Genomic DNA, 16,299 nt, shown 5'->3' with positions numbered 1-16,299 from the left:
TGATATATCTGTGTGTATGTGTGTATGTGTGTATATATATATATATATTTTTTTTTTAATTCGATGAACGTGCAAAATGCAGGAGGTGCCCGCATGCCGCAGGGCTCGTTAGGGCAGCGCGAGCAGCCTGCTCGGCCCCCCGAGCCCCCCGCGCCGGCGGGCGCCGCGGCCGCGCAGTTGCCATGGGAACTGAGGGGCAGCGCCGTCGCTTTAAGAGCGCGGAGAGAGCTGCAAATTACGCAGCTGCAAGGCGCATCCCTCCCTCCCTCCATCCTCCATCCCTCCCTCCATCCTCCATCCCTCCCTCCCTCCATCCCTCTCTCCATCCCTGCATCCCCATCCCTCCCTGCATCGCCGCGGCGCTGCGCTGCGCTGCGCGGAGCCGCGCTGCCGGGCCGCCCGCAGCCCCATGGAGGCCGGCGCAGGTGCTGGAGGCGGGGGAGGGAGCGGGGCGGGGGTTGCGCCCCGCTCCGCGCCGCGCCGCGCCGCCCGCCCCGCCCCGCGCAGCCAGCGCTCACCGCCGCGCTCTCTCGCTTCCCCGCCAGGTCGCTGAGCCCGCCGGCCGGCGCCGCCGCCCCGGACATCCGCGGGGCCCCGCGCAGGTGAGCAGGGCGCGGGGCGCGCTCCGCGGGCGGGGGCGGCGGCCGGGCCTCCGCGGCCGCGCTGACTCATCCCTCTCCCCGCCGCGCTGCAGGCGCGGGGAGCCCCCCCCCCCACCCCGGGGCTGCCCGGCCGCTCCGCAGCGCAGGTTGAAATACGGGGTGGGGGGGGGGAAGCGCGGGGCTGGGGGTCCGCGGGGCGGGACCGGGATGGGGCTGCGGCGCAGCTGCCGGTGCCGCACCGCTTGCGCCGGACCCGCACGGCGGGTGCCAGATGCGTGTCACGCGCGCCGGACCCGCAGTACGCGCGCCGGACCCACCCGGCGTGCGCCGGACGCGTGTCACGCTTGCGGGACCCACGGCGCCTGCACTGGACGCATATCTTGAGTCCCAGAGCCGCATCGCAGGCACCTGGCCCGCATTGCATATGCCAGACCCACACGGCGTGTGCACTGGATGCACATCACACTCGCCACACCCTATGTGCTAGACCCCCATCACGCGCCCCGGACCCCCATCACACGCCCCGGACCCCCATCGCATGCCCCGGACCCCCATCGCATGCCCCAGACCCACATTGCACACGCTGCGTGCATCAGATCTGCCTCTGCTCACGCAGAGTCCAAATGCGTCTCCCAGCACTGTGGGGCGTTGCAGGCGCTGTAGCCGCTGTGCATCTGAGGTTTTATTATTTAATAGCTTAATGCTCCATTTCCAAGGGGATACAAAAAATGCATGAGCTGATTGATGAGCAATATGTTCCTTTTTTCTTCTCCCCGCAAGGTCAGTGCTGTCTGATTGGCACATAGAAACCCGCTACTGTGCATTTGTTATGCGTATAAAATATCAGCGTTCCCACCCTCCTCTAGGTACATGTGTGTATTGTGTCATGACCTTGTGCTAGAAGGTAAAAATAATGGTTTTCAGGGCTTCAGAAGTCTCTCTGCTCTATGAGGTTCTCTGTCTTGGGTTCAAAAGGGGGCAATGTCTGTGCTTGTGCCTGGGCAGCCGAAAGCTTTGCAGCAGGCTGAAACGAGAGATTTGGCATATTGTTAAAGTAGGGCATTACAGCAGTGGATAGACCTAGCGCTAATCCTCCGTGACCACCGTCTTTCCCAGCCATCGTTCAAGGTGGGTTGTGGTTAAAAGAGACCTACTTCCGCCACCGCTGAGGCTGCGTGTGTGTGTGGAGGGGAGGAGTAGCTGTTGTGCTAAAAGGTGTATTTTTCTTCCGTGTTTCTGCCTTCATATCCCAAAGGAGTGGTCTCTTCTTCTACTTCACAGTCCTGAACCTGCTCCCAAGCAGCACAGTACAGTGTAGCCTCTCTATAGGGGACTTCCACTTACATCCTCAAGTAGCCAATCTTTCCGGCCCCACCCAAGACTGTAAGGTCTGGATCCCAGGTATCCTGCTCCTGCTCTCATTATAGTTGCTCCTGCTGCTGCTAAACTGTTTGTCATGAAGCTCTTTTCCCTGTGTACCCCCACTTCTGAAGAGGCCCCAGCAAGAAAAAAGACTATTCAGTCTACTTGGGAGCCTTATTTTTAGTGTGAGCTAAGAGGTACCACATGCTGCACAAATGTCATCGTGGGCCTGGTAAGTTTGCAGCAAAGAGGCCTTCAAGGGCCTGCAAAAAGGGGATGACCTGAGCCGTCCTGCTCCAAGGAGAACGTGCAGCAGCATGCAAGGGTCCCACCACATGTTTGGGGCCATGCAGCTAGGCTTTCCCGTCCTACGGGAAGGAGGCACGATCCCTCCCCTCTCAGCTCTGGAGCAAGATCAGTTGAAAAACTGAGCTGCGTAACCCAGTCCTTCTAATGGTCACTGTTTTCCTGTAATCTCTGAGTGTAAACTCAGCATTTTATGGCAAACGAGAAAAGAAGAAAATACACCAGTATTTCATTATGTGTGTTGTAACAACTGTTAGCAAAATTGATTTTCTGGTGCTGTTGCATAAACATCCTGTGCATTTGGTCTCTGCTCTTGCCCAGAGCACTCTGCTCTGCCCAAAACTAGAGCATCTGCCTTTGTCCAACACACAGGTGAAGGTCTGCCAGCTTTTCGACTGAGATCATGTTGGACAGAGCATGCTTTTTGGGAACAGGATTTTTCAAGCTCCTTGGAGGTATTACCACTCCCTTGGAAACTGCCAGATAGGAGCAAGGTGGCCCGTAATCCTGGTAGAAGTGGTCTAGGGAGCATGAAACAAAGCAGGCATCAGACTGGCCTCAGGGATGACTTGAAGAGTTTCCTCCAGAGTCTGTCCCCCAAAAAAGTCTCCTAGCCCGAAGCAGGCGATGGGGCCCCATGGAAAGCTTGCTCCGGCTGTGTCCTTGCAAACACCAGGCCATGCATGCAGGCATGGCCCTCCTGCAACTCGGCGTTTTCCTCCTGGCACGTCTCTGGAGCTGAACACCTGGGACCAGGCAGAACCGTAATGTGGCTGGAATAATAACAGACAACTGCTGGCCCAGGGAGAAGCCCCACGGCGGGCAGGGAAAGAGACGGCTGGAAAAACCAAGCAGCTTTTACCGGTGTCTGGCTCTTGTCTTTGCTCCACTGGCTCCGCCGGCAGCTCCGCATTGCACCGGCACATACCTGGGATCTCCATTCAGTGCCATAACTGGAGCTGGGTATGGGCAGCTGAGCTTCCAGCAAACATCAGGTGGTTCCTCTTCTTGCTTCCCTATGTTTTGTGGTGTGGGAAGTTGGAGACCCAGAGATTTGCTTCGCTTCACGGTTTCGCCCTGTCAGAGCCTCCTGACCAAACGTCGGCAGTGCTGGTATGGAAGGTCCCCCCCCGAGAGTACGGGGTTTGGAGTGAGGCACAGCAGGACCCTCTCCCTGGCCTAACTTCTGCCTCTGCCTTGTTGTCAGCATCAATTGCCAGATCTTACGTCTTTCCACAACTGCTCAAATGCATCCTGGTCCTTTTTCAAACCCAAACCAATTCTGCTATTACTGAATAGCTATTACGGCTATTATTATTCTGCTATTTTCTGGAATATGCTGCTCTGTCCCAAACCTTTGTGGAACCTCTATTCTGTTTGTGGTTTTAGACTAGATTTGGAAAGCTGTCCGGACACCTCCCATCCCAAATGTGGCCCTTAGGCTTGTTACAACATGAATCAGCGCCTCCTACACTGACGGGTCAGGCGCTGTTTATAAGCTATATTCAGCTCTGGCCACCTCTGGCTGTGTATAAGGCCATTTTCTAGCTCCATTTAGGGCATCATGTGGGTGATGCACCGCAGAGGTAGTCTGTTAACACTGCGTTCAGGAAAGCACAGCAACTGTCCAGATTTGCTAGGAAAACCGGTGAAAATGGAGAGCATGAGCCATGCTGAGCTAGGGCTGCAGCCCGGGCTGCCCTGCTCCCGTCCCGTTGTTGTCGCCGCAAACTCAGCGTTTTTATCCAACTCTAACAATAGGGGAGGTGGACACAGCTCCACAGCATCTTCTGGCAGGATTTGGGAAAGGATGACCTTGGGTTGGGTTATGTAGACGCCCAACAAAAGAAGCAGTGAATGAGAAAATGAGGAAATCCAAGTGGATGATGGCACGGGCAGCAAGCTGCCGCTCGCACGGCAGATCACCACAGTGCTGGGATTAACGCTCTGAAACAAGTCTGCCTGCTTTTGCTTGTTCTCGGCGTACTCCCCGCAAAGGATGGGATGAGCTGGCGGTGCAACTTGGAGCACAGCAGCAGCAGGTCTTGCTAAAACTGTGCAAAAGTAAAATGAGATGTCTCAGGAGCTCACAGCAGTGAACCTGAGAACCTGCATTAGCAATCGCCCCTGGCGGAAAGAGCTGAGGAAGCATGAGAGACTTCACCGAGCTCATGGCAGGACTCTGACCGAGAGTCCTTTGGATCCGTTTCCGTGCAGGACGCTTACAGGACGAATGGCACCTCCCCGGCCCTACCTGTCCATCGTTGGCAAGGCAGGAGCCACCTGCGCTGGAGGGCTGGGGCGTGTGCCATGCCGGAGGGGCCGAGGTGCCCGGCGCCGGTGCAGGCGTCTGGATCAGCATCTGTCCGAAGCCCGTATCTGGTGCTGAGCACTGCTATGTGCTCCGAGGAGGAGACAGAAAGTGCTGTGAAGGCAGTTATGGCAAAACGTGCCCGTGAGGAAGATTTCTAACTCCTGGTGGTGGCCAGAGGTTGTCTTATGCCCGGTTAATGCTGTAGCCTAACATGTAGTATTAGCTTTTCATACTGTAACTCTGGATGCTTCCTTATAAAGGATTGGGTTTTTTTATTAGCAGTAAATTCTCCAGGCTAATTCTGTTGCACAGAATAAGCACTATTTCCTCTTGTTGACCGAAAAAAAGCTGCCTTTCAATTCTACTAATTATCCCTTCTTTTACAAACCGATGGTGTCCCAACACATCGCCAAAACCGGCCTATACTGCCAACCGAGTCCAGCTTGCTGGGAGACGTACCAGGCCGGATGGCGAGTCTACGCCCAGGTTTTGGAATAAACACCTGACGTGCACAGTGGACGCGGAGGATGTGAACGTCTCTGTCTTGCTCTCAGCAGCAAACAGACCCTATTCCCACGGCGTGGAGGGAGATCGCCGCGTGCAGCGCGGGGGGATTGCAGCCCAAAGGCTGGGCAGCTCCGGTGAGCCCGTGCCTGGAGGTGGCTCCCTGTCGCCGGGCCCTGGGCATGCCACGCGACATGACCCCACTGCCATCGGTTCTGTCGGAATCCGATGGGATTCCGCTTTTTCTGTGTCCTGCAAGACGTTCCTCATATGCCTTGTTCTGCAGAAAAGATTAAAATGAAGTGGAGGAAATCAGTTCACCTCGCTGGAGCTCAGTCAGGACACCATGAACTCCAACTTGCAAATGAGAACTAAATCAGCCTGACAGGGAAGTGCAGTCTTTAACAGGTTCAGATGTACCAGCCACCTTGAGATGCCTGGTGGCATTCACACTTCATTTGGTGCTATATGGCTGCAGTCTGCTGAGCTGCAGATTCAGCATGACAGTGCTGCACGGATTTGAGCAGGAACGGACAAATCCTGCAGCCAGAAGCACCAGAAATCCCCTGTCCGCAGGAGCTCAGCCGTGGGGGCTGCATCAGGCCCGTGCTGGTGCTCCAGGATCCATTGCAGCCTGTTAAATAAGCGAGGAATCGCCTTGCTGGGCAGCCGGGAGGAGCTGAGCTGGCAGCGCGAGTCCCGCAGTGGCCGTTACTGCCTTTCTGGGCAAGCTTCAGCTGCACAACTCCTGTAGTCAAGGCGCAAAAGTTTCAGCCGTGTCTCCGTCGTACGGCAGAGCTTCCGTTGACTTGAGTGCGACCAGGCTTTCACCTAGATCCTCATCTTTATTTTATTCATCCTTGGCACGGCTTGGGGTTTTCTAGCTGGGTAATGCCGGCAGCGGCATGGCACAGGGCTCTGCAGACCTCCTGGGCCTGAGGGTTTCCCTTTCTCACTGTTGTGACTCTTGATGTTTGTTTTTGGGGGGGTTGTTTCAGCCTTGGGCCGTTGGTGGGAGCTGCCTGCTCACCTTGCCGGCACTGCGGTCCTGCACTGCACTTTCCACCCAGCTGTGTTTATGGGATTTCTGCTTTTCTGCTTGTCCTTGCAGCTTTGCTCTGACTCTTTCCTGAAACCTCATCTATTAGATGGATTTTACTGACCTGCTCTTGATTACTTCTCTGTGTTTCTTGGCCCTGCCCTGCAGCAGCTCGTGGCTGCCGTTGTGTTTCTTGCTGGATAGCATACAGAGCCCTCGGGGATTCGGTTATTTATCTTTGAACGCTTTCCATTTCCTCTCTGTGTACTTTTCCTGATGCCTAATAGACAAGCAGCCGCAGCAGAGAGCCGGAGCCACGGTGCTTGGGCCCTTTGCCACGACAACGGTGGGAAAGCTTTCATTCGAGCTGCCTCCAGAAGCGCGAGGCGTTTTGGCCAGGGGCAGCCCGGGGCCGGCTGGGAGGGCGGCCGAGGCCAGCACGGCGGCAGTGCCGCGGCAAACGCTGTGTCTGCAGCAGCGAGCCCCGCGAGACCGCCGCCGTGGTGCTGGGCGCTGGAAAACGGCCTGACAAGGGCAGAACGGAGGGGTGCCCAAGAGTTCTCACCTTTGCCTTGGTTCGCCACCCTAAAATAACGTACGGCGTCTTCAGCAAAGAGCTCCCAGGGATCTCGTGTTCCTGTAAATCTGTGGGAGAGGCTCCGTCCTCAGCCCACGGCAGAGATTTGGGACCGAGCATATGGAAAGGAGAAGTCTTTGCTGCTTATTCCTTTCCTGCATTTCGAATGGGATAAGATAATCTTAGATTTCCTCATGCTTTCATGGCGAGGCTCCCTTTTACTATAAATACTGGCCCTGATTCCTGTGATAATGGTAATTCTGAGTGCAAATAGGTGATTACCTTTGCCTTTAGATGCAAAGTCTGAAGTAACTGTGTAACATGTGGGCATGTGTATTTTTAGCTTTAGCGATAAGTCTGTCTAACCTGACTTTCCTTGGCAGCCCTTGCGCGCGGTGAGGCTTTTTGGGCAATCGAAACAGCCGATTGATTCCTTAAGAACAAAGATAGTGACAATTTATTACTAGTGATTAAAATCAAGTCTGCTTGTTAAGACAGCTCTGGGGAAAGCCTGACAAGGCAGACCTAGCTATCCGTGCGGGAGGGGATGCGCGGCGGCGGGCGAGCACGTGGCGGTGCTTGGGAAGGGGCACCTGCGGCAGCTGCAGGAGGCGCAGGGGTGGCAGGAGGAGGAGGAGGAGTTGTGCTCTCACAGTGCTGAGGCCGAATCCTCAGTTCCCCCCCAGGCCGGGGGATTTCCTGGCTATGGTTGCTGGCAGAAGGCATCAAGGGGATGCGAGCAGGTGCCCCGGCACGGTGCTAACCCGCACAGAGGGCCCTGCTAACACGGCTGTGCTGTGCCCGGTTCTGGCACTTGCTCGGTGCTGCACTAACCCACGCTGTGCCGCCCCGCGCCAGCGCAAAGGGCTCCCTTCCGAGCAGAGCATCTCTGTTTGCAAGGAGACATGCCGTAAGCAGGGCAGAGACAGCCCTGGGACCGCTCAGCTGCACGGGCCAGTACCTTGTGCTTGGGACTGCAAAAGGGTGAGAAGATAATCTCTGTGATGGCGAGCCACCCGTTAAAAGCGAGGAGCAGCCTGCACCCGCAGCATGGCGCTGCTGGAGGGAGGGCTCCTCGCCGGCGCTGCGGGCAGCGCTTGGCTCTCCTGCACCAGATGCTGATTCATGGTGCTGCATTAGCAAAGCTCCCGCGGCCGCTCGCCGGCCTCGCGCGCTATCGATCCTGCAGCTCTTACCCGGCAGGCAGAGCCAAATGGCTTCCCGCTCTCGGAGTGCTGCTCCCCCCTGCCCAGTTCCTCTCTCGGCATTTCCAGCACGGGGGGAGCAGCAAGAGCCCCAGCTCCCCAGCCCGTCGTGCCCCTGGGGCTGCACTGTGCCACCCGGGCTGCTCGGCCTGTTGAGCTCTCTGTGCGGCGTTTTGGGGATTGAAGAGCAGCAAGTCCTGGGAGAGGGGAGCTCTGCGCTGGCCTTGCAGGCATCAAGTGTAAAGCAGGGGTTGGCCCGGAAAGCAAAACTGGAGGTGCAGTGCAAAAGGCCACGTAAGGGGCACCCTAAAAGAGCTCTGCTGTCCTTTCCTTGTGCCCCTTTTATTCTGCTTTTCTTCCTCTCCTGGACCACAGCCAAGGCAGCACTTAGCATTTTCCAGTTGCCTGTTGATTATCAGCTGGCTGGCCTCAGCATCTGGATTGCTTGCAGCTGAAGCAGCCAAAATCTGGGACAAATACTGGCACCTGAGTCAGCTTGGGGGCTCATGGGAAGGGGAGACCCTGTGTGGTACCTGACTGTCCCCTAGGCAGCCTGTGAGCCTGGCTGGGTGCAGAGGCATCGCTCCAGCACCTGCTCCACATGATGGATGTGCTTAGATTCGGGTTTTCTCTGGCTCTCCTCCTCTGCAGCAGTTTGCAGCCTCACGTGGGGCCTGAGCTAATGCCTGCTTGAGCAGCTCCTGGCAATTGCGGGTCTCTGGATCTGGCCTATTTATTTAGAGGGAAACAAGATCTGTGTTTCTGAAGAGATTAGCTGCTCTTGCAGCATCATGCATGAACCTGTGTTTGATTACCTGACTTCCCTGGCAAATGGGTGAGTTTGACTTAATAAAATGCAGGAGCGCAGGGCAGCTTGAGGAGAGGGCAGCAACGTGCCCGGGTCACTCATGGGGCAGAGACGCTGTGAGGTCCAGAGCTGGGTGTCAGGGCCTTGTGGTCTGGTCCCTTTTCTGCCCTGATGGTGACTGCAGGCAAAGTACGTCACCGTTGCAGGCTTCTGCCTCCCATCTGCAGAACGTGACTTGCAGGGTTATGGTAGATGCTGGCCCGGTGCCTGGAGACTTGCAGGGAAAGGGTGCTTTAACCGAGGGATAGGAGAAGGAGCATGCCATAGGAAATTGCCCACCCTGCAATTGCATGCAGATAACTAACTGTTGTGTTTCTTTTTTGCCTTAAAAATCATAAAAGCCCTTGCCCTGGGCACTGGGTGTGTACAGCACGGCCAGGTACCGTGGCAGAAGGACTGCGGGTTCGGGAGCCGCAGGCACGTTGCCACCCCGGTGTTTCTGAGCTGGGCACCATGAGACCTGGTGCGCAGGGGTGCTAGGGATGCTCTTCACAGCTGTCCCCAAAATGGCAGCCTTTGCCCCAGGGTCTAAATTGATGCCTTCCTGCCAGGGCTGACCTCTCCAGCCTCACTTTGCACCGTTCCCGTTCTCACGCTGGGTGTTTCCCTGTCTTTATCTCCTTTCTCTGTTACTTTCACCCTGCAGCTGGAGCACCAGTTATTCCCACGGCCAGGACCTGCAGCACCACTGCTATGTCTCTGCCGGGGAGCAGACGCTCTTCCACCGGCTCGCGAAGGTGAATATGCTTTTCCTCTCACGCCTGCGAGCGAGCACGGGGGCCAGCACAGCACTTCTCCCAGTTAGCAGCCAGGGCTGGGAGCGTCCCCCTTCTTCCGCAGCGCACCCCTCGCCCAGAGCCCTGCCACTGTGAGCAGCCACTTCATGGCATGAACATCAACATCCAGCCTGCGCGGCCAGAGCCCGGGTCTCCGGCGGCTGCTGGGCGCCCGGTTGCATGTCGCCTGATCACCGCACAGTGCTTGCCCCATTCGTGCATGCACCCTCCCAGCCACGCGCTCCCCCAGGCCCTCCCTCTGTGTCTCTCCGCTGCAGAAGCTGGAGCTGGGATCGATTCCTCTGTCCCTCTTGGCCAAAGGCAGGTGTTGATGGAGACCCCCGTTCCCGGCCCCCGGAGTGAGGGCACTGGGGTTGGGGGCAGTGAAGCTGGGAAGCGTTTATTCCCCTCCGTGTATTGCTTGGGCTGCAGTTACGTAGATGCTGGCCGCAGCCGCCTCCTGCGGACCGCGCGTGCGGAGGGAAGCTGCAGGTTTGCCCAGGGGTAGGAGCGAGCGCCCTGGGTGCCGCGGGGCAGCTCCAGGCGTCCCGGGGCTGCTCCTGGGGCCGGGGGGCCGCTGCGGCGTCCCCGGGGTGCTGCGCGCCAGGGGAGCGGGGGCACCCCTCAGCCCTGCCTTTGCGCCCGTCGCCGCAGCCTGTTGGAGACAGCCGTGCCCGTGCCATTTTGATCCCTGCTGTTTGTTTTGTCCTTTTGTCTTGTGTGTTCTCGGTGTGGTGGTTGGCAGTCGCGGGGTTTATGGACGGAGTGGCTTTGCCTCCTTCTTTAAGTCTTCAGCGCCCTCCGCCACTCGGCCTGAGACACAGCCTCTTCTCCCTGCCTCCAGGCGCCCCTCGCCCCCCGGGAGGGACACCTACGGCACCTCCTCGCTGAGCAGCAGCAGCAATTCGGGCTCCTGCAAGGGCAGCGACAGCAGCCCCACCCCAAGGTAACCCGTCGCCCGGCATGCCCGAGGGAGGCTGCCGGGTGCCCCCGGGCAGCGGCGGGCCGGCTCTGGCCGCAGCGGCTTTGGGGTGCCCGTGCTTCGCTAGCACAGGGGCAGGCGAAGCGAGGCTGTGCGCTGGGCTGGGGAGCTGGCGCCTGGGGAGCTGCTGGGGTGTCTTGCAAAGACCTCCGCGATCCTCCTCCGAACCCCTCCGCCACCTTCGTCTTGTCTTCCCCCTCTCCAGGACCCGGTCTCCGAGCCACGCGCCCTGTCCCCGTGCTTGCTGTCACTGCCGTGGCTGTGGCATGCACGCTGCACGTGTTCCTCCGTCCGCCTCCGTTGCACCCTTTGAGCGCTCCCGCGTCCTTCGGGTGAAAGGCGCTGTGCAAAGGCGCTTGGGCGTTTTTTTCATCCCTTTGTGCTGTCTGGAGAATGTATGGCAAGAGCTGGAGGCAGCTTGGCTTGTTGGAGGGGAGCTCCACGCGTGCTCGGTGTATAAAAACAACTGGGCACCGAGCTCTGGGATGGGCACCAGCCCCAGCCCTGCAGGCACAGCGGCGCTGCGCCGGGCGATTCGGACTGCCGGCGTACTGCCCTGGAAAGCGAGGCTTGTCCCCTGGCTGGGCCCGCTCCCACCTGTCCCCATACCGAGTGCCAGCTCCCAGAGGTGACACTGAATCTAGGAGGAGCTGGTGGGCCCAGGGGTAACCCAGCGAACGGAGCCCGCGTGTGCCTGCGTGGGGCCCGGGCAGCCGTCCCGCTGATGATGGGCAGCACGAGATCCACAGCCCTGCCCCGCTTCTCCTACCACATCGCTCGTGTTTCTGGCCGGAAGGGTGCTGGTGCTGCTGGGCTGCTCCGCAGTGCTGCAGGGGGGTTTCAGGCTGCCCTGCCGCAAGGCACAGGGGGGTTGGGTCGTCCTGCTGAGATGCACAGGGTTGGAGGCTGCCCAGCCGTGATGTGCAGGGGTTGTGGGCCACCTTGCCACAAAGCGCGGGAGTTTCGGGCTGCCCTGACGTGCTGTGCCGGCTTTCGGGCTGCTCTGCCACGCTGCACAGGGGGTTTTGGGACACCCTGCTGAAACGTACAGGGTTTTGGGCTGCCCTGCCACGATGCACGGGAGGTTTGTGCCGCCCTGCCACACTGCGCAGGGTTTAAGGCTGCCCTGCCACGGTGTCTGAGGGGCCCGGGACACTCTGCCGCGTTGCACAGGGTTTTGGGCCACCCTGCTGCCGCAACGCGCAGGGTTTCAGGCTGCCTGCAGCCCTCTGTGTGCCTTGCGCTGCTCCCTCGCCAGCCCAGACTTGCGGCCCTAGAGCAGCAGCTCTTTCTCCCATCCCTGGGCATCCTGCACTTGTTGCGCTGCCCTGGGTGTTGAGCCGGAGACATCAACCTTATCTCCGCTTGTGGTGATGCAAGGAGGGTCCAGGTGTGCAGAAGTGCCTGCTGTTACCTGTAGCATGCTGCCCGATGCTCCAGCTTGCTCTCCAACAACAGGACAGGTGCCTGCTCCAGCCTCAAGCTCTCTATATCTCATCTTATTCCAATTCTGCACGGCCCGGTACTTATCCCAGCCTGGAGCCCCCTGGGGTCTCTATCTGTGTGTCATACCCCTGGAGAACCTGCTCTGGACATGTAGGGATGTTGGTTGCCTGCAAGCCCCCACCTCCGTGGGGATTTACAGGGCTGGCTGGGTGCTGGAAACCCACAGCCTCCCTGCTGCACCCGCCTGGGCTCTGTCCCAATGGCCGCGTTGCCTGCCAGCAACATCTGAGAACTGCACCATCCCTTCTCCTGGGGCACAGCATCCCTGCCTCTCCTCGTTAGGCATCCGTTAACGGAGCCAGCAGGCCCCAGTACTCTAGTGGCAAAGCGTTGCCACCTTGGCAGGTTCCTGAGCATTGCTGGCCATGGGGGCAGGAGCAGAGCTACCACCGGCCAGGCCGTGCTGAGCCCATGACCACATTTCTCCTCCTGCTTCGCAAGAAGAAGGGATCCGAGTCCCCCGTGGCCCTGGCATCGAGGGGCCTCGCACTCCCGCGAGCTGCAGGGCCTTTCCTGGGCTGCGCCAGTGCATCCCCCTCCCACCCTGCTCTCCCTGCCCGTCTCTCTGGGCATCCAGGGCAGTTTCTGTTGCAGGGGAGGCTCTGTCCTTCCCCTCTGGGATACCCCGAGGGGAGATGTCACCCTTGGGGAATTCGGCCCCTCCGATTCCCTCCTCCCTGCCGCGTCTGGCCCCGCACACGGAGCAGCGAGACCCTGTGGCCGGGCTGGTGCGGCTGCCAGGCACCCGCCGGGGCTGGCTCGCGGCCTGCAGCCAGGGGGATGGTGACCGCCGTGTCTCTCCAGGCGGCCTGCCAAATACAACCTGTGCAGTGACAACCATGGGATAAAGCCTCCGACGCCAGAGCAGTACCTGACGCCCCTGCAGCAGAAGGAGGTCTGCATTAGGCATCTGCGAGCTCGGCTGAAGGATACGCAGGAGCGGCTGCAGGACAGGTGAGTGCTGGGGCAGGTACCGGGGTATGCCGAGGGTCCGGGGAAGTGAGGGACGGTCTCGGCTCCCCCAGACATGTAGGAGCTGCCGAAGGCAGGCAGGGCGCCCGCGCTCGGCCGGGGTAGCCAGCAGCACCGAAGGGTCTCCCAGCACCAGCCGCCGCTGCCTGCGCCCTGCAGGGCGAGGGTTCCTCTCCCTTACGTTTTACAGGATGGTTTCTACCTTCGGGATGCTCTCATTTCCCACGGCAACGTCGTGTCCTTGGGTTTGCATCTGTCCTGCTGTCAGGGAGCCCCCAAGGCAGCGAATGTCACAGATTTATAGAGGAGTTGTGTGCATGGGTCTCTATACGTGCCTTTGCATCAAGTCTGAATTCATTGCCAAACCAGGGAGCCGGTTTGGAGGTCCCAGAGCCTGGAGATCTCACCTGAGGTGCTCGTCCCTTCTCTGCCGCTTATTCTCTCCCATGGTTTTCCTGAATGTCAGCGTCAGAGGGTGGCTAATCTCCATCTGCTCCTCGCGGAGGCTCAGGCACGTCCTCGCTGGCGTGCCAGCTGCCGCGCCGGCCCCGGATCCCCGCCTCTCCCCGCGCGGCCGTGGAGAGAGGCCCTGGGCTCTGCAAAGCCCTCCGGGAAGGGGCTGGAGCTTCGCTCCCAAGGGGACCCCTGCACCCCCCCGAGTCTCTTGGTCCAGCCCTAGGTCCCAGCTGTGGGCTTTTGCACAGCTGATCACGATGGTGGCTAGAAAATACAAGCAATTAGTTAGCTACGTCGCGGCCGAATGGCCTTGCCAGCCGTGCACGGGAAAGGGGCAGGGGAAGGTGGTGACCTCCTGTCTGCCTGTCTGTCCTCTCCTGTCCGTTGCAGAGATGCTGAGATCGAGGACCTGAAAACCCAGCTATCGCGGATGCAGGAGGACTGGATCGAGGAGGAGTGCCACCGTGTGGAGGCCCAGCTGGCGCTCAAGGAGGCCCGCAAGGAGATCAAGCAGCTGAAGCAGGTCATCGACACGGTGAAGAACAACCTGATGGAGAAGGACAAGGGGCTCCAGAAATACTTTGTAGACATCAACATCCAGAACAAGAAGCTGGAGACGCTGCTGCACAGCATGGAGATCGCGCAGAACGGGGCCCTGAAGGAGGAGGGGGCCGGTGAGTCGGCGGGGGGCTCACCTGCCCGCTCCCTCACCCGCAGCTCCACCTACACCAAGCTGAGCGACCAGGCTGCCGGTGACCGCAACGGTGGCGGCTCGCAGACCATCTCGGTGGACGAGGGGGCCGACAGCGGCTTCGCAGCTGCGGACGAGGTGCTGAGCCGCACGGACTGGCCGGAGCCCCGCGCCGAGGAGGCGGCACCGCGTGAGCCCCCCGCCCGGCTCCCTGCCAGCTCCACCTACGAGAAGCTCCTGGGGTCGCAGCCCGGCGTGGAGGCCGGCGTGCAGGCCAGCTGCATGCAGGAGCGGGCCATCCAGACGGACTTTGTGCACTACCAGCCCGACCTGGACACCATCCTGGAGAAGGTGATAAAGTCCCAGGCCTGTAGCCTAGGCAGCCCCACTTCAGCGTGGGTGTCGGAAATGGAAGACCTACCACCTGGCTCAGATCCGCCAAATTTCTCCGGGGCCGTGGACCTGGTGGCCCCGGATGCCAATACCACCGTAGTGGTGATGGCAGGAGCTGGGGCCGAGGCGGGGGCCGGCAAGCGGGACAGCCCGGGGCTGGCGCCCCACAACCCTGCCGTGCACCAGCCCTGCAGCACCAGCCCGTCCGTGGCCATCACGTGCGCCGTGGAGGAGGAGGCGGCGGAGACGAGCCACGACGCTGTCCCGTCCAAGAGCTACTGGAGCCGCCACTTCATTGTGGATCTGCTGGCGGTGGTGGTGCCGGCGGTGCCCACGGTGGCCTGGCTGTGCCGCTCGCAGCGGAGGCAGGGCCAGCCCATCTACAACATCAGCTCGCTGCTGCGGGGCTGCTGCACCGTGGCCCTGCACTCCATCCGCAAGATCAGCTGCCGCTCCGTCAGCCACCCGGGCGCCGGGGGCAGCTCCCAGCTCTAAGCGCCCGGCGCCCCCCCATCGCTCGCGCTTCCACCCACCGCCCCCACCGGACCCGACCGCTGATTGTAATGCCCGACGCCGGCTCAACGCCCGGCCCGGCCCTGCAGCGGCCGCGGGGCGCCCCGGCCGGCTCTGCAAGCCCCGGGGGCCGGGAGGGCGAGGGAGCCGGGGGGGGGCACCGCGGAGGCGAGACTGGGGGCTTGCTGCTGCTGCTGCCGCCGAGGGGGTCTTGGAGAGCAGAAGGGACCGTTTCTGGAAGATGGGCGTCGAGGGGAGACCGTGCAGGAGGCACGGTGCTGTGCCAAAGCGGAGCCGCTGCAGCTCGTCCTCACCCTGGGGGCTGCGGTGCCGGCCGCCCCGGCCGACTCCCGGTTCGGGGCACTTGCTTTCTTTTCGGTTGTCCTTGCACTCCCCGGGGTGGCCGCTGGCGGGGAGCGCCTGTGCCCCGGTTTGCAGCCTGGCTGCAGAGGGGCCGGGGCGCTGGCGGAAAGCCGCCGGGGCGGGAGCGGGCGTATGGCCTCCTTCCGGGGCCCCTGTGCCCAGTAGCAGCCCATTGCGGCTGCAGGATGAGCGAAAGCTGCTAGGATGAAAGGGAATTGCTTGCAAACGGTGTGTGCGCGGGGTTGGGGGGGGGATGCACCCGTCCTGGCTCCGGCCGCCCTGTCCCTCCCGCTGGGCCGTGCTCGTGGCGCCGGGCCCCTCGGTGCCAGCCCGGGCGAGGTGGCCGCTGGGGCCGGGCTGGCGATGCCGCACGTGTCGCTCAGCCGGCCGGAGCCGCCCGCCGCGGCCCTCGGGGCTGTTCGCCCCGGGACGAAGCCTCGAGGTCGATACCTTGCCGTCGTCTTTTGCTTTGCACTATATCCCCCCTTTTTTTTTTTTTTGGCAAAAACTGAAGCCCTGCTTTTGGGGGTGTTGGGGGGGGGGCAGCGTTGGCTTCAGACCTGAGCTGGGGCCGGCGGCGGCGAAGCCCCGGGAGGGCAGGGGAGGCCGAGCCCTGCTTTTCTGCGCCGCGGCGTAGCGGGGCTGACGGGAGCCCTGCCGGGGCTCGGGGCAGGCAGGGACCGTTTCGGGGGGCGGCGGGTTTGCGCGGCCCCTCGCTGAGCCGCCGCCGGTCCCGAGCGCTGAAGTTTGGCGCTGCCGGAGCCGGGAGGCGTCCGCGGGCAGAGCCGAGCCCGAACCCCGTGCTGCTAGTGGCCTCCGGGAGGGGGCAAAGAAAATGCCTTTTTAAAAAAAAAAAAAAAATAAAGCAAA

At 60.7% G+C, this 16,299-nt stretch overlaps 1 protein-coding gene across 4 annotated transcripts; it reads left to right on the top strand.

Moving 5' to 3' along the window:
• Positions 1-288: 288 nt before the first annotated feature.
• On the top strand, positions 289-16,294 carry SNPH (syntaphilin). 4 transcript variants are annotated; one of them, XM_068912314.1, is made up of 6 exons: positions 289-425; positions 546-602; positions 9,424-9,514; positions 10,299-10,499; positions 12,846-12,995; positions 13,860-16,294. In XM_068912314.1, exons 3-6 carry the CDS (start codon positions 9,471-9,473, stop codon positions 15,046-15,048), a joined length of 1,584 nt encoding a protein of 527 aa, XP_068768415.1. In that variant the 5' UTR covers positions 289-425; positions 546-602; positions 9,424-9,470; the 3' UTR covers positions 15,049-16,294. The 4 variants fall into 4 exon arrangements, with proteins under 4 accessions (XP_068768415.1, XP_068768416.1, XP_068768414.1 ...); XM_068912315.1 differs by lacking the exon at positions 289-425 and having other exon boundaries at positions 499-602; positions 10,398-10,499; XM_068912313.1 differs by lacking the exon at positions 289-425 and having other exon boundaries at positions 499-602.
• The last annotated feature ends 5 nt before the right edge of the window (positions 16,295-16,299 follow it).

The sequence above is a fragment of the Struthio camelus genome, chromosome 18 (assembly GCF_040807025.1).
Source record: "Struthio camelus isolate bStrCam1 chromosome 18, bStrCam1.hap1, whole genome shotgun sequence".
Classification (NCBI taxonomy): domain Eukaryota; kingdom Metazoa; phylum Chordata; class Aves; order Struthioniformes; family Struthionidae; genus Struthio; species Struthio camelus.
Note: the sequence above shows the minus strand (reverse complement) of the source record. Positions and strands in the feature narration are given on the sequence as shown.